Below are 25381 nucleotides of genomic sequence, written 5' to 3' on the forward strand. Positions count from 1 at the left end.
TAATACGAGTGTCTCCATTTGGATTCTGACAACTTTCACATATTGTTATTTAATAAGTCTTATTTTTTTCATATAGGTTATGTACCTTTCTTGTTAATTTTTGTTTTTGTTCTTTTTACTGTCATCAGTGGGCTTCCCTCTTGTTTCCATTTCTAGCTAGATTTCTAGTTATAGACAGAAGTAAATTGATTTTATAATCACACTACCAGATTGACTTCTTAGTTCAATACTTGTCTAGTTTCATCTTATAGATTTCCTAGAAACGCAATTATATTAGCTGCAAATAAAGATAAGTTTATACAGGTTCTTCCTTGTTCTTGGTTTATTATACTAGCTAAATTCTTCAAAAACAATATTGAATATTATTAGTGATAATATATGTACTGTCTTGTTTTCTAATTTAATGACAATGGCTGCAATGTTTCATATTTGATATGCTTTTTCTTTTTTTTTTTTTTTGGAGACAGAATCTCACTCTGTCGCCAGGTGCCAGGCTGGAGTGCAGTGGCACAATCTCGGCTCACTGCAACATCCGCCTCCTGGGTTCAAGCAATTCTCCTGCCTCAGCCTCCCGAGTAGCTGGGACTACAGGCGCACGCCACCATGACCAGCTAATTTTTGTATTTTTAGTAGAGATGGGGTTTCACCATGTTGGCCAGGATGGTCTCGATCTCTTGACCTTGTGATCCATCCACCTCGGCCTCCCAAAGTGCTGGGATTACAGGCTTGAGCCACCACGCCCCGCCTAATATGCTTTTTAAATGATTTCTGAAAAATAGTCTTCGTTATGTTTATTTCTATTTCCATTTTACCTAGATGTTTTTTTCTTTTTTCACAAAAACCTAGTGTCTATATCTAAGGATTCCTAGAATGTTTTGTAGAATAGCTACTAAGAAATGGTGTTTTGTTTTCACATCTCCTCTTGATAGAATTATGTTTTTTCCCCCATGTTAATATAATATATTCTGTTAATAGGTTTCCTGATACTGAACTATTCTTTCATCCCAGAATAAATTCTTCATGGTCATAATTTATTATTTCATTAACTCACTGTGGCATTCTTTTTTGCAAATAGTTTATTTAGATGTTTTGTATGTGTATTCATAAATTGGGTTATAATCTTGGTGGTTTCTTTTTTTCATGGTCAACTTTTTAAAATTATTTTCAAACTGCTCACATGCCTGGTCAAAATTATGGCTATTTTTAACAATGCACTGAGAATTACGAACAATTTATTTCAAAGTAATAATTAGATAGGATTCAAAGTTTCCCATGTAACAATGTCATTTCCCTTTACCTGAATCATTATTCTGGAGTTTAATTAATGGTTTACTGCAGAGGAAAAAAAGGGGGTTGTGGCTTACTTTGTTGGGGATTGTGGAAAATGGGCACAGTCCTAGAAAAACCCACGTTAAGTGTGGCAATGCTTGTGAAAATGCTAATGCAAAGGTTGCAAAATGTTGTCCCAAGATACTAGGATTCCTGATGGAATAAAAAATATTAAAGTAATTGGGTAAACTGAGCTAGCAAAATGCAGGTGGCTGATAAATTTTAGAACAAAAGTGTAATTAAATGAGAAGCTTTGAGCTATGCTCTATCTCATAAGTAGCATAATGTTTCATTTGATTCTCTCTCTCTCTCTTTTTTTTTTTAAATGTGACAGTCTCCCTGTGTTGCCCAGGCTGGAGTGCAATGGCACGATCTTGGCTCACTGCAACCTCTGCCTCCCAGGTTCAAGCAATTCTTGTGCACCAGCTTCCTGAGTAGCTGAGATTACAGGTAGGTACCACCATGCCCAGCTAATTTTTGTATTTTCAGTAGAGGCGGTGTTTAGCTGTGTTGGTCAGGCTGGTCTTGAACTCCACTATCTGCCCACCTTGGCCTCCCAAAGTGCTGGGATTACAGGTGGGAGCCACACACCCTATCTCATTTGACTTTCCTAACAGCCTGGGAAGTTTAAGCAGAGACAGCCTGAGAAGTTTAAGCAGAGAACCCAGCTGCAACTATCTAATGAATAATGGACAGTTTAGCATCTTAACAAATAAGGAATCTTTTTTTTTTTTTTTTTTTTTTGAGACAGAGTCTTGCTCCTGTTGCCCAGTCTGGAATGCAATAGCACGATCTCAACTCACTGCAACCTCTGCCTCTTGAGTTCAAGTGATTCTCCTGCATCAGCCTCCTGAGTAGCTGGGATTGCAGACAACTGCCATCATGCCCGACTAATTTTTGTATTTTTAGTAGAGACGGGGTTTCATTATGTTGGCCAGGCTGGTCTTGAACTCCTGTCCTCAGCTGATCCACCTGCCTCAGCCTCCCAAAGTGCTGGGATTATAGGCATGAGACACTGCGCCCAACCAATAAGGAATCTTGATCTTAAGATATTCCCAACTTTATTACTGAGTTATGACTAAGTTTCCTCTCCCACCTTCCCCCAGACGAAAAGCTATATATAATCCATTAGCTTTTATATTTATATGAAGTCAAATTAATTTTTTTTTAAAGATGTGGAAGACACCCCTCAAACAAACAGAAGCACTCTGGGTTTTGGTAAAGCTGGTGTTAATCATATCTTTAGCCTTTTAACAAGGGGAAGAAATGACCTGTGAGCATTGTTTTTTGTTTGTTTGTTTTTTGCCATCAGTAATCCCCAGGGGAAAATGATAATATGTTTTTCCACGATCAGTTCAGGATACCAGGTTCTTAATGGTGTACCTAAATTGACATACCAACAAACTAATGAGTTATTAATAGTGTAGCTATTAATAGGTAAACAGAGGAAAAACTGTATACAAACAAAACAAATAGTGTCTGTTTAGCGAGGTGAATGGGATTTGTGCTAATTTGTAAAGTGTACTCCCTTAGGCAAGGACTAGAAACAGATATTAAACTCCTTAATATTTTTAGTTGTGTATCAACTTATAGCTTACAAAATTTTTCATACACAGAATCTCATTTGATTATTACAAAGTCCCTAGGAATTAAGCAGGGCAGGTATCATTTAAGTTGTTTACAAGTACATAAATAAGCTTACCAAAGTAACACAACTGTCCCGGGGATCGCACAGCTAGTGAGTGGCTGGGATGTTTTAAGATTCAGATCTTGGTGAAGAGGAATTCTGTGTCTTAACTCATGTAAAAGCAGAGACTGACAGAGTTTACAACATAGTATAATCTCACTGCATATTTGTTGAATGTATGAATGTGTCTTGTGAGCCTATTTCAGAGTTCCTTCTAGTACACTATATAAGCCCACCCCCAAAAAACACACTTAACAACTGAATCCAAGTATGGAAGGTTGGGGATGGGTTGGGGGCAGGAATTATTCCCAGGAGAACTAGGAAATTTTTGACGAGGCAGCAGCTTCTGGAAATGTCAGTGTTTATTAAACATTTAAGGACATTTGGAGGTTTGAGAAGAAATATACAGAATGTAGAAAAATCCTAAGAATCCCCTGTGGCTGGACTGCAGCCTCTTCCTCCCCCCACCATTTCCCATTTGTTTTTCCTGCTTTCTGTTTGGTTGTTTAAAAACCACTTCTTAAGGCTCATTGCCCCTCCTCCACTCCCTGACCTATGAGGATCCATTCTCTCTCCCTCTCTTTCAAGACCTGGAGTCCCAGAACAGTGCTCCAAAGTGGTGGTGGGGGGCACCAACGCTATACTGAAGTGTGAGGATCAGGGGCCCCTCTGCTTGGGCTGGCTCTTCATTAAGGACTTAAGGGGGAGGGGGGTGAAGAATTGCAAAAGCCACATGACGTCATTGGTCCTCAGTCATGGGTGTAAGGGCAGAGGATGGGCACAGATAAACAAAGAATGGATTAAAAAATAAAAAATAATAACCTAAATAAACCCTGAAGGACAGTCTGATCTGGGTGCTTTGGGCATTAGCTGGGGGGGACAGAGTATGGAGCTGGGCCACCTGGTAGAGGGGAGGGAGGGGATGGGAGAGGAAACAGCCAGGGAATAGGCTGCGGAATGCAGGGGATGGGAATGCCAGGTGGCCTGGACGTGAGGCAGAAGGTATCAAGGTCACTTTCTTCTCAGTGCCCAGGCGGACAGGCACCAAACACACAGTCCTTGGGGCAGGTGAGGGTTAGGATTAGCTCCTGGGCTCCCAGAAAGCCAGGGGTGAAGGTGGGGGAAAATACAATTGCCTAGGGAATGAATTCTGGAATGAAACTTACATCTCAAAGGGAGGTGCGGGCAGGGCAGGGCGGGGGAGCAAGGAAGGGAAGCACCTAGACGGGGCTAAGAGGAGCCTAGGTCCCCCTGCTCTGGCAGGGCCTAGGGTGGGGGGCGGCCATCACTTGTCCGAGTCCAGGCCCATCATGTTCTTGAGGGCGTTTTTGAGGCTGGTTCTGCTGGGGGACTTGACAGCAGGCCGGAGCTCCGAGCTCTGCTCATCCTTTCGTAGCTCCATCTCGATGACCACCACCTTTGGGCCTTTGGCGGACTCCACCCCTAACCCCCGACCCCCCGCCCGGCCCGCTAACCGCTATTTCTTATCCTTGCGAGACTCCCCCAGCCCCTTGGGTTTCTTCTCACTGGCAGCTTTGGTGCTTCTGCTGTGGTCCAGCATGGCATACAGCACTGGCGTCTGGGAGAGAGGCGCACACATCAGTCACCGCGCGACTGGGGCTTGACCGTTCCCATCCCACCACTCGCTGCTGCCCGGCGGCTCGCAGGGTTCTCCTTCCCGTCTCGCACAGGCCCCAAGTCTAGCTAACCTGCCGCCCGCGCTTCGACGAGTCCTTTCCAGGCTTGTGCAATTTCCCCTTCTCCATGGCACTGCAGGAAGAGAGCGTGCTGTGCGTTTGGCCTCGCCAGAACCCCTAGATCCGCGGACACAGCTTCCTCCTTACCTCGGCCCTTCCACCCACTGTAGTAGTCTCTGCCCCGGTGGGGGAAGCGGGGATAGTGGGGAGACGGGGAGGGGAGCCAGGCTCCGCCACTTACCTGAGCCGCCTCTGCAGGGCCGCTTGCCGGCGTAGCCAGCAGTACCGAATCAGGTAAAAAAGCAGCAGCAGCAACAGCACCACCCCGAGGACACCCCCGATCACAGCTCCCAGAATCACCCCGTACCTAGTTGGCACTAGGAGGGGTGGGAAAAGAAGTGGGAGAATGAGCAGGGCCCTGGATCTGTGGTTCCTAGTCCGCGTCTGTGCCCTGCACTGAGGATGTAGGACTCCCAGTCAAAACTGCCTTCTGCCCACCCTCCCAGAGCCCGAAGGTCCTTAGGCCGGGCTCTGTGCCTCTGGCCCCAGCCTCAGTCCGCCCTGATCCCCTCCCAAACTGCCTCCCAGATCCCTGTCCCCATCCCCTCTCGCACCTTTTTCAAAGACATACAGCGTGACCTGAGAGGTCTTGCCCACTATGTCTGGAGGGTTTTTGACGTCACAAGTGAAAGTGCCATTGTCGCTGTAGTCTAGGTTGTGTATGACAATGGAGCCATCCTTCCAGCGAGGGTCCCCTACCCACTGGATGCGCTCTTTGAAGGTCCCCACCTCGTCGATGTAGGGTTGTCCCTTGGCATAGTGGAAGATCTATGAGGAATGAGGGGAAGCATGTGAGAGGACCCTAATGAGAACACAGCTGTCAAAACTTAGCTTCATAATTTGTTATAGAAAGAAAAAAAAAAAACAAACGCTTAGCTCCGGCATCAGGGTAAGGGATCTTGGGCTGGAAAAGGTAGTGCTGGGGAAGGGAGAACAATGTAGACTGGACATAGTCAGGGTGATAAAGATTGCCATTTGCCTTACCAAAGGTGGGGTTATGGTTCATAAAGGATTTCCCTCTCCTTAGCCCAAGTTCTCTTTTTTGTTGTTCTTTGAAGCACTTTCTGTTCTCCAAACCCAGGATTCCTCCAGGTACTCACCGAAATAGCATCTCTGCCCCCTTCGGGCTGGTAGCGCCACGTGAAAGAGATGTCATCTGAGACCCACTCACTGGACCAAAAGGAGCAGTGCAGGGTCACCCGGGAGCCCACAGCACCATGGACCTCCCTGTCGGTGTAAACCACGATGGCCTGGGCCGGGGACAGCACTGCAAACACAAATGGGGAATCAGATGCGCATATGGGCCCAGTGAGGAAGCGAGGTCAGTAGGAAATCCAAGGCTGAGTCACAGGTCAGAGGCCAATTTGGAAAAGAAACAGCAAATTCTGAGCCCCAAGTCTCTTGGGACTAACTGAACAGATGAGTATAAATGCTGTGTCTGTCAAGCTCGTCAGCATGTCTGTACAGGAGATGAAATCAGCACTAACAGAATTCTCCTGTGGACTTCCAGAGATTGGGTTCTGTCTTTTAAGTCTTACGTTCCCTTTGGATCAGCATCTAACTCTTAAGCTATCCTTTAGATGTAGTGTTTTAAATTTTTAAAATTTATTATAAATTATGCAGGTAATACATATTGTGTTCTTCTTATAAACTGTTCAAGCAATAGAAATAAAACAAAAGTCTCCTTGGACACTCAGCCCAACAAATTCCTTTCCTCTAGTCCCTTCTAAGATGTAACCAGTTATCCGTTTAATATGAGTCAAACTCAGTACAAACTCAATAAACTCAAGATATACATGTACTTACAACAAATAGGTTTTTTTACATACATATTGCATTGTATTTTAGTGTTTTCTTTTTTGCGTAAAAATATATGTATCTGGAGGAGCTTTCCCTGTAGATTCATAGGTATCAATCTTATTTTAACAGCTGCATTGTATTTCACAATGCAGCAAACTCAAATTTCTTGCAGAAAAAAAATGAAGATAACTAGAGAATGTAAGTCTTCTTCCCTGACAGCTGTCCTCATTGCTGAATCCCTGGTTGCCACACAGCTTGCTCTTGTATGGGGAGTCAGGAAGGGAAGGACCTCATACCCCTCTCAGCTAGGTGCAGAGCAAGACCCCAAGCCTAGGGCTCAGATGACGCTACCCGTGAGCCCTCTACAGTTCAACCGTCCTCACCCTCTTGGCCATTCTGGCCCAGTGCCACCCCCAAGACTTACCCACACAAGGAAGGTCATTCCAGAGAGACTATGTGTGTGGGCTGGCCCCAGGGATGGGCAACTGTGAACCTTTTTGTTCTACAGGAGGGGGAGGTGGAAATCAAACAAAGTCTCATTGTTCAATGAAGGTTGGGGGGCTCATGCCACCCCTGCTCCCACCCCCATTGTCCTGAATCTCTCACCTCAGCGTGCAACACTATTTACTTACCTCCTGGAACTTCCACCTGAGAACCTTCTTGGGAATCCCCCTTGTGTAACAAGGGAGGTTATTCATTGGCTCTAACTTCTATTCTTCCTGTTATAATATCAACCATTGCCCTTCTCCGCTCTGCTAAATGGTTCTATGAGTGGAACAAGTGTTGAGATAGAACTCTCCCTCTCCCTTATACAAGATTCCTTCCCTCTACTTCTCTCACTGTGCCCTTCTCCAACTCTCTATCTTTAATATTTTCTTAGGGTACCTCCAAGTAGCCCGGTATAACCCAGAAGAGTCTAGGGCTCAAGCAGCTCACAGTAGAGAACCGTGGGCATTCTGGCCAGCCCCCTTTCCCTTGCTGCCCCTCTCCCTCCCACCACTTGCCTACGGCTCACTTGTTGCACTAGGATTCAGGGCAGTTCAGAGAAGGAAAGGAGCCATTCCAATAATACTGCTTTGACCTCTTGCTCACCCAACATCTGCCAGAGGGCAAGGAAAGGGCTTGTTAACTTATGAAGGAAGACAGCTTTAGAGGGAAAAGATCGCAGAATCTCATAGAACCTCCCTCCATTCACCCACACAACAGGTGAGGAGCCACAAAGAGACAAAAAATCTGAGGAGCTGAGACCACAAACCTGGTCTCCCTGTTTAGATCACACTCTCTTTTCCTTCTGGAAAACTAAAGTTAGGCACTTCCTGCACTACCAGAAGATGAGTGGGAACCAAACCCAGGTGTTTGAGTCTGTTCCTTTACGAGATCTAACACTGCTTCCCACTGGGCTCTTAGCACGGCTCTGGGGGCATGCTACTGGTTTCCAACCTGGGTCCAGCCACGCCCACTCTCTTTTACCCTCGCTACAATCTCTTTTACCCTTTCTTTTCAGAGAATACCTCTATTGCCTCCCTCTAAATGCATATTTTTTCTTGTTTTTCATATATAGCTCTATATAAAACTTTATATCTATATAATTAATTTTTATTTTATAGATGGAGTCTCACTATGTTGTCCAGGCTGGTCTCAAACTACTGTGCTCAATTCTCCCCCGTTGGACTCCCAAAGTGCTGGGATTGCAGGTGTGAGCCACCTCACCTGGTCACGTATTTTTTTCTCTCTGAATATAATGTTGCCTTCCTGCTCCCGCTTGCTCTTTCTTTGGTTGTAGTGGGGAGTGCAGCGAAGGCAGTGGGGGCCGCTGAGTCCCCACACCTGAGTCCCGAGGCACCCAGACTAGGGTGGCTCCACTTACCCAAAGAAGAGAAGAGCAGCACAGCCAGGATAGGGCTGGGGCTGGATGAGGGAGCCCCAGGAGCCATGGCTGGGGCAGGGGCAGGGGCCCGGAGCGTCTGTGGGGTTGAGAAAGTGGGGAACCAGGAACTGAGCGTGGGGTTCCTGGAACCCGCTTAAAATCCCCTGGGGCCCCAGCATGAGGAGGCTGTCCTCGGCCAGTAACCAATTGCCGCCTGGCATGTGTAGTTGAGAGGTGGTGGGGAGGGGGGCAGAGTGCAGGGAGCAGAAGGGGCATTGTATAGTCTGGGTGGAGGGGTGGGGGGACACATACCACCCCATACACAGAGGGCTTTGTGTCTACTGGCCTCTCCCTGTCCCAGGCTGGAATGCTAGTAGGGGGCTGGCTGGTGAGGGAGAGGGACAAAAACAGGGACACAGACAGACTTCTCTGAGGGACGGATAGGGAACCTCAATTTAAAGGCCATAAAAAGGGACTCCTCCTTAGCCTCCTTGCCTGAGGGGCTGCTTCAGAGCCCTAGGAACTAGAGGTGGGTGTCCCCCAGAGAACTCTGAAAATAGGATATCCCTTGTGATCTCACTAACGTGGGCTGCATTATGGACTTCTTGAGATGACCAGGACCTACAGGAGTCTTTTCCCCTCACTTCCCTGAATCCTGCATGAGTCTTCCCAGATAGAAGTTTTTCTCCACCGGACTATTTCCCGCCAAGAAGCCTCCAACCTTTCCCTCTTTGTCAAGGAGTCCTTCAATGCCTGATGCTGCTATTTAAGTCAATTTCAATTTATACCAAGACTACAAAATTGTATTGAGTGCCAGCAATATGTAAAGTATGAGAATGCAGGTAATAGAGAGAGGAATAAAAATTAAGTCCTTCCTGCAAGGAGTGGAAAATTTGGTTTGGGGAGGTGGAAGTGGGAGGATCAGAGGACAAACCCATCAACAACCAACTATAATAAGCTGTGATGCTTCCTTTAGTAATGAACAAAGCTCTGGGAGTACAAAAGAGGGCACACACAGCTGCAACATCAGGGAGATGGAGTAAGTTATATGAGAAATTAAAGACAAAACAAACTTTATTCAATAAATGAAGTTTATGTCAGGCACAGTGGTTGACACCTGTAATCTCAGCAATTTGGAAGGCTCAGGCAGGAGGATCACTTGAGTTTAGGAATTTGAGACCCACCTGGGCAACATAGTGAGATCTCGTTTCTACTAAAAATTTTTTAAAATTCAGCTGAGCATGTTGTCACATGCTTGTAGTCCCAGCTACTTGGGAGGCTGAGGCAGGAGGATCACTTAAACCTGGGAAATCAAGGCTGCAGTGAGCTGTGACTGTGCCACTGCATTCCACCCTGGGCTACAGAATGAGACTCTGTCTCAAAAATAAATAAATAAACAAATAAATAAATAGTTCAGAGGGAAGAACAGTTGTGTCTAGGAGGCGATGTTAGATATGAACCAATCCTTGAAGGCTGACTGCCATTTTGGAAAGGGAGGAAGGAAAGGTTGCCAGAAGATAGAACAGCAACAGCAAGGACAAAGAGGCGAGAGAATGTGTGTGTGTGTGCGTGTGTGTGTGTGTGTGTGATGTAAGAAGATAGAACAGCAAAAGCAAGGACAAAGAGGTGAGAGAATGTGTGTGTGTGTGTGTGTGTGTGTGTGTGGTGTGTGTTTTGTGTTTGTATGTGTGTGTTATGTAGGTTTGTGATGTGCTGAATATATTAAGGGCAGATCTTGTGCCATTAATTTTGACTTGATTTGGGGAAACTTGAAGTGGCATAGTCAAAAACAACACCAGACAGAAAAGTCAAAGCCAGTCTGTGAAAGGCCTTAAATGACAGGTGAAAGAGGGTGAATTCAATTTGGTACATCATGAGAATCTGAAGGTGTTTGTGTTAGGGTGGAGTTAGCAATGGGAATGTCTACATAACCGGAGCTGAGGTTTTTTTGTTTTTTTGAGGCAGTCTCGCTTTGTTGCCCAGGCTGGAATGCAGTGGCATAATGGCTCACTGCAGCCTTGACCTCTGAGGCTCAAGCAATCCTCATACCTCAACTTTCCAAGTAGCTGGGGACCACTACACGAGCACGCCACCACGTCCAGCTAGTTAAAAAAAATTTTTTTTTTTTCAGAGACAAGGTCTTGCTCTGTGGCCCAGGCTGTAGTGCAGTGGTGTGGGTGCTCACTGCAGCCTCAGTCTGTCTGGCTCAAGCGATCTTCCTGTTTCAGCCTCCAGATTAGCTGAGCTACAGGCAGGCCCCACCACACCCAGCTAATTTTTCAATTTTTTTTGGAGACAGGGTTCTCACTATGTTGCTCAGGTTGGTCTTGAACTCCTGTACTCAAGTGATCCTCCTGCCTTGGCTTCCCTAAGTACTGGGGTTACAGGTGTGAGTCACTGTGCCTGACCTCTAGAGGTTAATTTGAGTGGGGTGGTCATTGTTAGTCCCGCTGTGAGACCACTGCAGACCTGCTCATGTATAGGAACAGTATCCAGGTACCTTCCTGGGATCTCATTAGGCCACAGTCCTGGTGGGTTTGGTCATTAGTATTAGATTTGGGTTGTAGAATTCTAAATATGGGATTGCTTATGAAGTCCACAGGCAAAATTATCATCATTGACAAATGTTTACAAGATGTTGTAGTCAACATTTCTATAAAACAGCAATTCAAAGTACTGTAAACAACGACAACAAAAAACCCAAAACCCTCCCCCTCCAAAATTTCCACCTAACTCCACCTCCCAACTGTAAGTAATCATTTTCTCCTTATCTAACTGTAAGGTTGACCAAAAGGATGGAGAGGCAGACGCAGGGTCAGGTTTAGCAAGTTTATTTCAACCTGCCAGGCTGCTGCCTTACCACAGGCAGTGAAGGCAGCAGTCTGGCTTACAGACTCTGTGGGTTATATAGGGGGTTTGCAGGTAGCAGGGCGCTGTTCTAAGAAAAACTGCATCTTGGTTCTCAGGGGCTGACATTCTGCCTAATTGGGTTAACATCCTGGGTTTGAGAGCTGGTGTGACCACATCCTGGAACCCAAGTGCCCTGTTTACAAGGCTTGAGGCTGTTTTTGTTATGAGCTTGGCTTAGCATGGTAGAACAGGGAGGGGGTCTGTGGGCTTGCCTTGCTGTGACCCTAACACTAACCACCCCTTTTATCTACACTCTTTCCAAGGGGCTGTTGCTACTTTCTTTGTTGCATTTCTTTATTGATCCCGCTAAGGCTGTAGCCTTCTTGGGGACAAGATAAACGTCTGTAGCTTTGAACCCCCTACAGAACTTTTCGCAGACTGAAGAAAAGTCCATACCTACATGCTAAATGAAATTATTAATATTTAAAGAGCCCATTGGGCTGGGAGCGGTGGCTCACACTTATAATCCCAGCACTTTGGGAGGCCGAGGTGGGCAGATCACTTGAGGTCAGGAGTTTGAGACCAGCCTGGCCAAACTGGTGAAACTCCGTCGCCACTAAAAATACAGAAAATCAGCCTGGCACAGTGGTGCGTGGCTGTAATCCCAGCTACTCGGGAGGCTGAGGCAGGAGAATCGCTTGAACCTGGGAGGCAGAGGTTGCAGTGAGCCAAGATCATGCCAGTGCACTCCAGCCTGATTGACAGTGTGAGACACTGTCTCAAAAAAAAAAAAAAGAGCTGAGCGAAAGAGGCATCCCCTGGGTTAATGTGAAGCTCCAGAGAGCTAAGGTAGGATCAATGACTAGAAGTTCGATAGCACAAAGCTGTATTTAAATGTCTTTCTAATGAATAAGTTGTTCACTAAATAAAACTTGTTTTTTGAGGTACCCATCATTCAATGTGTGGGAGCAGAGTCTTGAAGATCAGCTGTCAGGGGTGTTGCAGAGGAGATCCCAGCTTGGATTAGAGAGCCTCTTCCAATCCTAAAGCGTATGAATGTGCTTTCTTTGTCAAGCATTATAGAAATGCAAAATAGTATTATTCATTTGATGCAGAAATAAGTGAATCTGTGCTATTTAAATCCTGAAGTGCAGGGATGCTAAATATACATAAGATCTGAATATTAATATAATTAAGTATGTTTTTTTGTAGTAATAAAACTAAACGTTTTTGCTCTGGGCTGTCCTTTTTACTCCTCTCCACCCTACTCCCCACTCTGTTCCCTTCCTTTCTCACTTGCTCTTCTTTCTTCAGTCTTGAGTGGTCGTCAGTTGATTCCTGTGCTTGGGGCTTGGGTTCCTATATATATATAAATCAAAGCGTGTTCTCCCCCTCACTCCAGGTTCTTCTAACTGTGGGTGTCACCCACATAGCGCTGAAACAAGGAACAAGAGAGCATTGTCCTCGGCTAGTGGGCGCCTGGTTCATGTGGCAGCTCAAACCCAGGAATTGTGGGGTCAGATCCAGATGGTTAGACGAGGCTCCTCGTTCATGGGAATGGTGGTCCGCAAGGTCCTCTCGAGACCCCTTTACACACTCCCCAACTTAGATCACAGTTTATGTATCTCTCTGGTTAAAGCTTCACATTAGAACAGGGGCGAGCCCAAAGTATCTTTTTTCTTGGGTGTCTGAACCCGCCAACCACGACGTTTTTAGGCCGACCTAGGAGGGAGAGGGAGTACAACAGCCAGCCAAGCCCTTAAGGAAGGCTCTAAACAAGTCCGCCGTTCGCTGTTCGGGAGTGGGATACAAAATGAATATGCACGCAGGTGGAACACGGACTACAGATTTTGAGCCAGCGGCGTTTCTGCCGAAATCCTGGCAAATTCCGGTAGAAGTGAGCGGAAGGAGGCGGGGGAGGAGACCAAAGAACCAGAAAACAACCAGCAAACCATCTGAGGACAGATGAGCGGAGAAGCTCCGCCGCCTTCTAAAGAGACTCTAGTCACCTGACACCCCGACACCGGCCCGCGCGCCTCCACCACTAGGTGGCGGGGCCGCCTGGCGTCACTTCCGTCCAGACCGGAACCCGAGATGGCGGCGTTCTTGCTGAGGTGACTTTCATGTGGGGCTGGGAGTTGGTGGCTGCGGCCCTCCGGAGACCTGAACTGGTCCCTCACGTTTTGCTGACAAGTGTTTACCCTGTGCCTGGGCGGGGAGAGGACCCATGGGTGTGGAGGCCAAACGCTCGGGAATCCTAGAGACCCCTATTCCAGCCCCCCGCCAGCAGCTCCGGTGCGCTCCGTAGGGCTTCGGGGTCACTGACTCCCCATCGAGGGGCGCGCGGCTCTCGCCCCTTCTGTTTTCTCCACCTCCTCTAGTACTTCTTCCGGAAATTGCTCTCGTGCCTGCACCCAGAGCCGAGCTCTGAGAAAATAACGTCGAGGTCAGCCACCCACGGCTCCTAAGATTTCGAGAGCGTTATTTAGACATTTAGCTTCGGAGAGAGAGTTCTTGGTGTATTTTGCCTTTGCTTCTAATGCCTTCAGACACTGGCTGCTCCCGGAAGTGAGTGGCACTGTCAGCGTTCCCAGCGGGCCGCTGGCAAAGGGTGCAGAAGGCCTGGACCCCTACTGGGGTGGCGATTGGCATTAGCACCCAGGGCGATCCTCTGCTGCCCCAAAGCAGTACAGGGAATTCATTTTTAGTTCATCTTTTTATTTGGGAGAGAAAGTGAGTGTCCCAGATTTTCTCTAAAATATGAGTTAGTTGTCCAGAGAAATACCCTAGATTTTCTTTCATTCTGAACTTTCTGCTATGTAGGTCTCATTCTCTACTCAGCCTCTCACAGCGACTAGACTAGCGCCTTTAGACGCTCCTGGTACAAATGCCAGTACAGTTTTGTGCCAGTCCTATTTTTGGAAATTATTTGTTGTGGAAAGTTAGCTTCAATGCTATTGAGATTTCAATCCCTGATTTCCCCAAATGTGTTCTCATTTTTCTTTCCACTTCAGTCACCCAGTTTAAAAATAGAGGGACTTTGTTTAATTTTTTTCAGTGACAAAATGATTCCTTTTGGAGTTGAAATCAGGGTTATCTTAATCCTTCATTTTCTCCCTGTTTTTCATCTCCATATGTGTCTTCTTTCTAAGGTATGCCAAGGCTTGTTTTGCTAGTGCTGCCTCCTTTATTCCAGATGGTTTGACCATAATTGAATGGTTTTGAATTCTCTGATATATTTTCGTATAGATGTTAGGGGCTTTTGGTAGAATTAACATTTAGTTTGAAATGATCATATTGGTCCCAAACAGTTCATTATAGGAGTTTTGGGATTAATATTTACAAGCTGAGGATCATTATGCTCATTAAGTGTATCCATACAGTATCATTTGAGTTGTACAGCACTGTCCATGCTAGGATTCAATGCCAAGAAAGATGTATTTTTCATTAGTGGCAATCTGAAGCTCTCATGGGAAGGGCACCTCTATTTCTCATAAGGGCTTTTTTTTTTTTTTTTTTTTAGGAGGAAAGATGAGGAATTACATTTTTTTCTTGATAGAAGTTTCCAGCCTAATTCCATTTTACCAGAGGGATCTGGAACTGTTCATAATGTTCTGATTTAACCTCAAAGGAAAATACCTTCTGAGAAATCCTAGGAGCTGGCTTCTGGTTTATTTTGGACAAGTCAAGGTCATTGATTCCATGATTGTGGTTTCCTCATTTGTGTTGACAACAGCAATAACTTGGGCCCGCTTAAGAGAAATATTGGTTAAACTTTTTTTGTTGTTTTTTTTGGGGGCAATCTTCTTTTTTGTTATTTTTATTTTTTTTTGTGATGGAGTCTCGCTCTGTTGCCCAGGCTAAAGTGCAGTGGTGCGATCTCGGCTTACTGCAATCTCTGCTGCCCCGGTTCAAGTGATTCTCCTGCCTTAGCCTCCCGAGTAGCTGGGAATGTGGGCGCCTGCCACCATGCCTGGCTAATTTTTGTATTTTTAGTAGAGACTGGGTTTCACCATCTTGGCCAGGCTGGGCTCCTGACCTTGTGATCCACCTACCTTGGCCTCCCAAAGTGTTGGGATTATAGGCATGGGCCACTGTGCCTGGCCTTTATTTTTATTTTTGGTTAAACTTTAAAAAAAGTTTATTTATTTACTTCTAATTGGCAAATGAAAATTGTATATATGGTGTAAAACATGTTTTGAAAAATCGTGTATATACTAAATGGAGCTATTAACATATATATTACATCTTTGTGAGGAGAACACTTGAAATTTATTCTTAGTGATTTTCAAGTATACAATACCTTGTTATTAACTATGATTAACAATAATAATCTAATAACGTAATAATTGTACTATGTAGTTGTACAATAGATCTCTTGAACTTATTCCTCCTAACTGAAATTTTGTATCCTTTACCAGTTCTTCCCCTTCCCCCACATGTAAATATGTTTAATGCTTGTCTAATTATTAGTTATCAGAGTATTGTCATGGTTTTTGAATATATGCTGTATATTTTATATATTCCCTAAACAGTTCAGGGACCAGCCAGAGATGAACAACCAGCCAAGTAACACAAACCATTGGCAATCAGTCAAGGAATGACTTGCCAAAGCCAAGGAGTCAGAGAACTAAGCTAAGGACAGCTAGGCTTTGTCTAACAATGTTCATGCTCCTTAAGCACAAAGTCACCAAGAGTCATTAACTATCTAATTGTATTAAATATTGTATGTGAAATGTCCCTAAATATTAAGGTTTAACTCTCAATTTATGAGACTGCTTTTTAAAATAAGCACATTCATTCACAAACTTTTTTCTTTAGCTTCTTCTATGTGTCAGACATTATTACATTATTGTAAGTACTGTTTGAATCCAAGGCCTGACCTTGAATTGAGACCAGCCTGACCAACATGGAGAACCCCTCTCTACTAAAAATATAAAATTAGTTGGGCATGGTGGTGCATGCCTGTAATACCAGCTACTCGGGAGGCTGAGGCAGAATCACTTGAACCCTGGAGGTGGAGGTTGGGGTGAGCCGAGATTGTGCCATTGTACTCCAGTCTGGGCAACAAGAGCAAAACTCCGTCTCAAAAAAACAAGTACTATGGATCCAAACTATTCCAGTCCTGTCCTTGAGCTCAAAGTCTAGCAGGTAGATAAATAGATTAATTATTAAACAATGTAAGAAATATTGATAGATATGAACAAGTGTGAGAGCATGGTAGATACAGCAAGTAAGGCTAAAGAAGTGGTGGTCTTGCTATCCAGGAATTTTTTTTTTTTAATTTTTGGTTTTTTTTTTTGAGACTGAGTCTTGGTCTGTCACCCAGGCTGGAGTGCAGTGGTACAATCTTGGCTTACTGCAGCCTCTGCCTCCTGGGTTCAAGAGATTCTCCTACCTCAGCCACCTGGGTAGCTGGGATTGCAGGTGTGTGCCACTATGCCCAGCTAATTTTTGTATTTTTAGTAGAAACATGGTTTCACCATGTTGGCCAGGCTGGTCTTGATATGCTGACCTCAAATGATCCACCCACCTTGGCCTCCCGTAGTGCTGGGATTACAGACGTGAGCTACTGTGCCGGCACTTAGGGGGTTTTGAAGGATGAGTTTAACAGACTCTGAGGGAGGCTCTAGTCAGAGAACAGCATGAGCAAAGTCATGTGGTCAAAAGAGGGTTTGCTGTATCTGGACATGATGTAATGTTCAGTGTGGCAGAATTAGAGGGGATTGAAAGGAATTTGTGGGAGGTTAGGCCCAGAGTTGGATTGGGCCACATTGTAAAGTGCATTGTTTGCCCACAGTTTGGATCTTATACTGTAAGCAGTGAGAAATTAACTGTTAAAGACTTTTAGGTGAAAGAATGATGAAACCATGTTATTTTATTTACTTTTCAGTAAATTAGTGTTGGTGGTATTGAATCATATGTAAGAGATTGGTGCTAGGGAGATCAGTTCAGGAGCTCCTGTTACGTCCTAGTGAGAAATGAAGAGAATATAGATTATAGCAATGGATTGGGATGAAGTTTCCGAGATGTTAATGATAAGGTTGGGCGATTCCATGCATATATATGGGGTGAGAGAAAATAAATCAAGGATGACTTAGGTTACAGCTTGGTAGTGGAGTGGTAATAATCATTAACCAGAACTTTTGTATACAAATTACTGTTCATCATGTCATTCAAGGTTATATATTAACTTTATATATTAATTTAACTCTGCTAAAAATACAAAAATTAGCCCGGTGTGGTGGTGGGCACCTGTATTCCCAGCTACTCAGGAGGCTGAGGCAGGAGAATTGCTTGAACCCAGGCAGCAGAGATTGCAGTGGGCCAAGATCGCACCACTGTAGTCCAGCCTGGGCAAAGTCATATGACTATAATAAGAGAAACTCATTATATTATAGTCACATCTTGTTTTGGACTACATTTGGTATAATTGAATTTGATCACATAGACTTGACTTTGAATAACTTTTTTTTCCAGAAATCAAATTTATTTTCAGTAGATGATATTCTTGTCACCTCTGAGGGTTTTAAAGAGAATGTGATGCAAATTCTAAAGACCGTGGGGAGATCAGTGATAATATCTTACATATATATGTGGTATTTTGTGGTTTAGACAATGCTTTCCTGTATGTTTTCTTGTGCAGTCCACTCAGTAACCAATAAAGTAGGTATTACCAGTCCCATTTTATAAATGAAAACGCTGAAGCTCAATGACTCACTCAAGTTATACAACTTATTCTGAGATTTCAGTCTTGATTTTTTACTTTCTAATGTTATTTTTACATTACCTTTGCTGCCCCAATCCAGAGAAGAGTTTCAAAAGTGATTTGAGCAATGATTACATTTTGGGGAGACATGTATAATGCATTTAGAAGGGGGCAACAGTAACTAGAAATTCTAAGTTCTGGTTTGTCAATTAAAAATACAGAGTTCTGTTTTCACATGAAAGGGAAGGGCAGATAACTACTTTTGCCATATTTCAAATAAGGTTATGGCATTTGTGCAGCTAGTTTCTGTGAGGGCCTTGTAGAAAGTTGACATTGATATTTGTCTGGGAAACAATAGCACTAGACAGAGAGGGCACGCCATAGATTCCAACCCACATCTGCAAACTCTTGCTGGGTAGCTGAGTGACTGGGCCTAGCCTGGTGTGAGGAATGCGTGCCCTGCAACTTCAGAGTCACAATTCAATTGATTGAAAGAGATTTGTTCCCACTTCTTTCTGGGAGCCTTGGGTATACAATGTCTGTATTCACCTCTTTCCTTCAAAGCTGGAAAGAGGGAAGAGCTGAAGAAGGAAGTGTTGGTTAGATTTTTTTTCCTTCAAATAGTGGGCCCTTCTAGTGTACTAATGGGAAGCATACAGCTTTTGAAAAGTTTGTGCGTTTAATATCAATGGTGTGAGGGACATCATGAGCTTTTTCAGAAGATCATTAGATCTTTATGAGATCTTGTATCCTACTAGTGCCTTGCACATAGTGGATATGCAATAAACTTGTAGAATCAATGTATTTTTAAGTTTTAGTCCCAGAGATTCACTCTATTCACTTTCTTAAATGCTTTTGGAAAGATTTGATATAATGATGTGACTGAAGGGTATAATGGTCATGTGTTTTTCATAATACACGATGAACATCCCTTTTCTGAAAAGCTCGGGACCAGAAGTTTTTAGGATTTTGGATTTTTTTCAGATTTTGGAATATTTGCATTATATTTACTGGTTTAGTATCACTAAGCTGAAATCCAAAATGCTCCAGTGAGCATTTCTTTTGAGCATCATGTCAAGCCCTCAAAAAGTTTTGGGTTAGGAGGTTTCAGATTTTGGATATTCCAGAGTAGGGGTGCAAAACCCATACTGTGTAAACTTTGGATCAGTTACATTCTCCTTAGATAGAGTGCCTGGGCACGTCTTAGTTTGTGACTTGAAAAGCAATTCTGGCACTGATATATACATTTCAAAAATAGCAACTTTTAAGTAGAAAACTTTCATAGGGTCAGTAAAAAATTTTTTTCATTCCCATTTTTTTGCACGTTATTATAATTACATGAAACACTTTTTGCCTTTTTACTTTTGTTTTTATTTCTCATATGGATTTGCAATCCAATGAAAGACTTTTTGACTTGGAATCTTCACTCAGGTTATCTGGAGCTTGATTGATGTTAGTTTCTGAAATGACCTAGTTTAATATTTAGGATGCTCTATTCACAAACCCCTTGCAGTCTTTAACCTTTTTTTTTTTTTTTTTTTTTTTGAGACAAGGTCTATCACTGTCACCCAGTCTGGAATGCAGTGGTGCGATCTTGGCTCATTGCAACCTCTGCCTCCCAGGCTCAAGTGATACTCCTACCTCAGCCTCCAGAGTAGCTGGGACTCTAGGCATGTACTACCACGCCCAGCTAATTTTCATATTTTTTGTAGAGATGGAGTTTTACCATGTTGTCCAGGCTGGTATTGAACTCCTAGGCTCAAGTAGTCCACTGGCCCCGTGCTCGCTTTGGCAGCACATATACTAAAAAAAAAAGTCCACTGGCCTCAGCCTCCCAAAGTGCTGGGATTATAGGCATGAGCCACCACACCTGGCCCAACCTTTTAAATTCATCCATTTGTATCAGGTTTCTGTTAAAGCTAAGCTATACGCTTGCAGTTACCAGTGGGATTATTCTGTTTTTGTTTTGTTTTGTTAACCCTGTCTCTTATATCTCACCTCCAATAAGACCTAGCTTTTAAAAAGTCACTGTTTCTCTGTTGAACATTTCCAACTCTGATTATTCTTATTCTTTTATCTTGTATTATTTGTGTTTGATTAAAACTTTATTTTGCAGCCGGGCACAGTGGCCCCCAGCACTTTGGGAGGCCGAGGCGGGTGGATCACCAGTTCAGGAGATCGAGACCATTCTGGCCAACGTGGTGAAACCCTGTCTCTACTAAAAATACAAAAATTAACCAGGCATGGTGGCACGGGCCTGTAATCCCAGCTACTTGGGAGGCTGAGGCAGGAGAATCCCTTGAACTCGGAGGCAGAGGTTGCAGTGAGCTGAGATTGCACCACTGCACTCCAGCCTGGCGACAGAGCGGGACTCCATCTCAAAAACAAAAAACAAACTTTATTTCGCATTTTTAGGTAATATTTCTGATTATTTTCAAGTTACTTAAAGTTGTAGCTTTTCAACTGGAAAATGATATCAAGGACACTGATACTGTCATTGTTTTTATCTTATTTTTAATCCATTCCTTCACCTGTAAGTCTAATATAGTACAAAAATAGAAGTTGATATACTGAAGTGGATCTATAAATGTATATTGATTTTTGATTCTCTTGTCTTGCAGACACGTTGGTCGTCATTGCCTTCGAAACCACTTTAGCCCTCAGCTCTGTGTCAGAAAGTAAGTTTCTAAGTGTGGAGATTATTTTTTTTTTTCCTGAGGGAAAGCAATAGATTGTTGACTTAGATTTCGTGGATATGTACGAAAGTGGGCAGTTGTAGACAGTTGACTGAAACTTAAGTAATTGTGGTCACTATTTATTGTTTGTATGTATGCGTGTTGTTTGTTTGTTTTTGAGACAGGCTCTCTATTGCCTAGGCTAGAGTGCAGTGGCACAATCAAAGCTCGCTGTAGCCTCGACTTCCTCAACTCAGCTTCCTGTTGCTGGGACTACAGGTGTATGGTATGCCACTATGCCTGGCTAATTTTTCGTATTTTTTGTAGAGACGGGTATCACCATTTTGCCCAAGCTGGTCTTGAACTGCTGGGCTCAGGTGATCCTCCTGCCTCCGCTGGGATCATAGGCATGAGCCACTGCACCTGGACTTTCATGCTGTATATTTATTCTCAGCCTGTTGATGTCAGCAATTGCCTTTGTGTGACTTTTTAAAAACTTTTTGTTTTGGAAATATTTTATACTTTCAGAAAAGTTATAAGAATAGTTTGATGAAATTCTGTATACCTTTCACCCACGTTTGTCAGTTGTTAACATTTTATTGTGTTTGCTTATCACTCTTTTTCTGTATTTTAGATTATGCTATATGAAGTTTTTATTTTTGTAGGTCAAAACTGGTGGAATATTAATGACTTAGTGTAGTTCAGCCTAATATATATTTAATTATTACTATTTTCACTGAATGCTTTAAGAGTAAGTTTGAATATCATGACCATTTACCTCTAAATGTTTCTCCTAAGGATAAAGAAATTGTCTTACATAATGTAGTATAATTATATAAGCATAATTATCAAATTCGGGAAATTTAACATTGATTAACTGTTATTTGGTATACAGTTGATTTTCAGATTTTTCGTTTGTCCCAAATAATGTATTTTATAGAAATACAGTCAGCTGGGCACAGTGGCTCATGTCTGTAATCCTTACAATTTAGGAGGCCTACGCAGAAGGATCACTTGAGGCCAGGAGTTCAAGACCAGCCTGAGCAACAGAAAGAGACCGCTGTCTCTACAAAAAATTAAAAAATAAAAAATTAGCTGAGTGTGGTGGCGTGTGCCTATAGCCCCAGCTATGGGGGAGGCTAAGGCAGGAGGATGTCTTGGGCCCAGCAGTTTGAGGCTGCAGTGAGCTATGATCATGCCACTGAACTCCAGCCTGGGCAATAGAATGAGACCTCCATCTCTATTTTAAAAACAAGGTCGGGTGCAGTGGCTCACACCTGTAATCCCAGCACTTTGGGAGGCTGAGGCAGGTGGATCACCTGAGGTCAGGAGTTCAAGACCAGCCTGGCCAACATGGTGAAACCCCGTCTCTACTAAAAATACAAAAAATTAGCCTGGGATGATGGCGGATGCCTGTAAGTAATCCCAGCTACTTGGGAGGCTGAGGCAGGAGAATTGCTTTAATCCAGAAGGCGGAGGTTGCAGTGAGCTGAGATCGTGCCATTGCACTCCAGCCTGAGTGACAAGAGCGAAACTCCGTCTCAAAAAAAAAAAAAAGAAAGAAAAAAGAAACACAATTCTCCATTATCCATCCAGAATCTAATTAGGCTCACACATTGAACTTAGTTGACCTCTTTCTTTAGTGTCCTATAATCTGGAACTGTTGCTTAGACTTTCTCTACAGTCTTATGACATTGACAGTTTTTGAAGAATACAGGCCAGTTTTGTAGGGTTCCTCAAGTTGGCTTTTTCTGATTCTTTCCTAATGATTAGATTCAGGTTGTGCTTTTTTGGCAGGAGTAATGGATGATGTTATATCCTCAATACATCATGTCAAGGGCCATATGATGCCATATTTTACCATTATCAGTAATTTTTCCTTTTTTTTTTTTGTTGAGACAGAGTTTTGCTCTTGTTGCCCAGGCTGGAGTGCAGTGGCATGATCTCGGCTCACCACAACCTCCTCCTCCCAGGTTCAAGTGATTCTCCTGCCTCAGCCTACCGAGTAGCTGGAATTGCAGGCAGGTACCACCACGCCTGCTAATTGTGTATTTTTAGTGGAGATAGGGTTTCTCCACGTTGGTCAGGCTGGTCTTGAACTCCCGACCTTAGGTGATCTGCCCTCCTTGGCCTCCAAAAGTGCTGAGATTACAGACGTCAACCACTGCACCTGGCTAATTTTTTTTTTTTAATTCTGTTTTTTTTTGAGATGGGATCTCACCCAGGCTGGGTTGCAGTGGAGTGATCATGGCTCAGTGCAACCTCAGCCTCCCAGGCTCAGGGGATCCTTCCACTTCCGCCTCCTGAGTAGCTGGGACCACAGGAGCTCACCACCACACCTGGCTAATTTTCTGTAATTTTGGTAGAGGTGGGATTTCGCCATTTTGGCTAGGCTGGTGTCAAACTCCTGAGCTCAGGCGATCTGCCTGCCTAGGCCTCCCAAAGTGCTAAGATTATAGTCGTGAGCCACTGCACCTGGCCCTCTTTCTTTTTTTAAATTAGAGATGGAGGTCTCACTGTGTTGCCCAGGCTGGTCTTAAACTCCTAGCCTCAAGTGATCCTCTTGCCTTGGCCTCCCAAACTTCTGGAAATTACAGGTGTGAGCTACTGCACTCGGCCTAATTTTTAACTTTGATCATTTGGATAACAAATGTCTGCTAGAATTTTTCTATTGTGAAGTTACTGTTGCTTCCTTTTGTAATTAATAGATAATCTCTAGACAGATACTTTCTTGAAGGAATGAAATCATGTTTAATATAGGCACATAATAGTTTTTTTTTTTCTGAGACAGGATCTCAGTCTGTCACCCAGACTGAAGTGCAGTGACATGATCATGGCTCACCACATCCTCAATCCCCCTGGGCTCAGGTGATCCTCCCATCTCAGCCTCCTGAGCAGTTGAACTATAGGTGCACACCACCACGCCCAGCTAGTTTTTGTATTTTTTGTAGAGAAGGGGTTTTACCATATTGCCCAGGCTGGTCTTGAACTCCTGGGCTCAAGAGATCCACCCACCTCAGCCTCTGAAAGTGCTAGGATTACAGGCATGAGTCACCATGCTCAGCCTAATAAATTGTTAAGGATAGCTGTTTCTTATTTATTTATTTATAGAGACAGGGTCTCCCTATGTTGCCCAGGCTGGTCTTGAACTCCTGGGCTCAAGGGATCCTCCTGCCTTGGCCTCTCAAAGTGCTAGGATTACAGGCATGAGCCACCACACCTGGCCTGAGCATAGCTGGTTAATAGTTGGTTTCAACCTAGCCCAGTGACAAAGGAAACCAAGAAACTATTGTGGTACCAAGCTGAATCTAGTTCTTGATTTTTGAGAACCTGAAAGGGAATCTTGAAAAGCCAGATGAAAGCAGATGGTAATGTATGAGTTAAAACTCTGGCCGTGGAAAAGCATAATCCATTTATGTGAATATTTTAAAAATACACTTGCCCTGCCACCCAACAAGAAGTTGCGCTTTCACTGTCAGACCTGTGTATTGGGTGGGATTAGAAAGCAGAGTTATTGGCTGGGTGTGGTGGCTCATGCCTGTAATCCCAGCACTTTGGGAGGCCAAGGTGGGTGGATAATGAGGTCAAGAGATCAAGATCATCCTGGCCCCATCTCTACTAAAAATACAAAAATTAGCTAGGCATGGTGGCACACGCCTGTAGTCCCAGCTACTCGGGAGGCTGAGGTAGGAGAATTGCTTGAATCTGGGATGCGAAGGTCACAGTGAGCCGAGATTGTGCCACTGAACTCCGGCCTGACGACAGAGCGAGATTCCGTCTCAAAAAAAAAAGAAAAAGAAATTATCGTCTGATATCAGAGTTATCGTCTGATATGATCTCATCAGATGATTGAGGTTATTAACTGAATTAAACTTGGTATAAAAGTAAGGTAAGTGGAGGAACATGTTTTCCCAATACTGTGGATTTGTCTAGCCCATCATACTGTTATTGGAAAAAGGGTCTTGACCCCAGACCCCAAGAGAGGGGTCTTGGATCTCATGTAGGAAGGAATTCAAGGTGAGTAGCAAAGCGCAGTGAAAGGAGCAAGTTTATTAGAAACTACTCCATTATATAATAGGATGTCGTAAGGAAACAAGTGGAGGAACATGCTGTCTTTAAGTTTCTTTTTTTCTTCTCTCTCTTTTTTTTTTAATTTATTTTTTTCTATGTCTTTAAATTTTTATTTTTTTAATTTTTAATTTTCTGAAAATATTTTGAGATAGAGTCTTGCTTTGTTGCCGAGGCTGGAGTACCATCATGCAATCACAGCTCACTGTAGCTCTACCTCCCTGGGCTCAGGACATCCTCTCACCTTAGCCTCCCGAATAGCTGGGACTATAGGCTTGGACCATCATGCCTGGCTTAATTTTCTTTACACTTTTTGTGGAGACGGGGTTTTGCCATGTTGCCCAGGCTGGTCTCAAACTTCTAGGCTCAAGTTGTCTGACCACCTTAGCCTCCCAAAGCGCTGGGATTATAGGCATGAGCCACCATGCCTGGCCTAAGTGTTCCTTATATAGAGGTCTTGTCTATGTAAAGACTAAATTAAGCTGTGCTTACATGCGGAGGAGCAGACAGCATGACAAAATTTATTATTCTGTTGATTTAAAGAAAACTATCCTTGACATTTTAGTGTGTAAGGACATCAAAGCATAACAATAATTATTTTGAAAGCATATGTTGTTATGGGTATTGGGACATCTGCAC

The 25381-nt window shown here is 43.8% G+C and overlaps 2 protein-coding genes across 6 annotated transcripts in view; one reads left to right on the plus strand and one right to left on the minus strand.

Annotated features, from left to right (window-relative positions):
• Nucleotides 1-3360: 3360 nt before the first annotated feature.
• Nucleotides 3361-8586, minus strand: MPZ (myelin protein zero). Its single transcript, XM_012449601.3, is given in 6 exon segments — nt 3361-4595; nt 4726-4786; nt 4955-5090; nt 5328-5541; nt 5874-6040; nt 8441-8586. Coding segments are annotated over 6 exon segments (939 nt in total). The 5' UTR covers nt 8508-8586; the 3' UTR covers nt 3361-4301.
• Nucleotides 8587-13304: 4718 nt separating this feature from the next.
• SDHC (succinate dehydrogenase complex subunit C) overlaps nt 13305-25381 on the plus strand; it is a 44209-nt gene continuing 32132 nt past the window's right edge. Inside the window, exons 1-2 of one of the 5 annotated variants that reach the window (XM_012449600.3) lie at nt 13305-13404; nt 20621-20677. In XM_012449600.3, the coding sequence (XP_012305023.1) occupies nt 13385-13404; nt 20621-20677 (77 nt within the window). In that variant the 5' untranslated portion in view covers nt 13305-13384. Of the gene's footprint in view, nt 13405-13566; nt 13586-14961; nt 14981-20396; nt 20415-20620; nt 20678-25381 lie in introns of those variants that run through there. The other 4 variants (XM_012449598.2, XM_012449597.2, XM_012449599.3 and 1 more) reach the window with 4 other exon arrangements.

Source organism: Aotus nancymaae, unplaced genomic scaffold (genome assembly GCF_030222135.1).
Source record: "Aotus nancymaae isolate 86718 unplaced genomic scaffold, 86718_ANA_hifiasm-v0.15.2.pri h1tg000108l, whole genome shotgun sequence".
In the NCBI taxonomy this organism is placed as follows: domain Eukaryota; kingdom Metazoa; phylum Chordata; class Mammalia; order Primates; family Aotidae; genus Aotus; species Aotus nancymaae.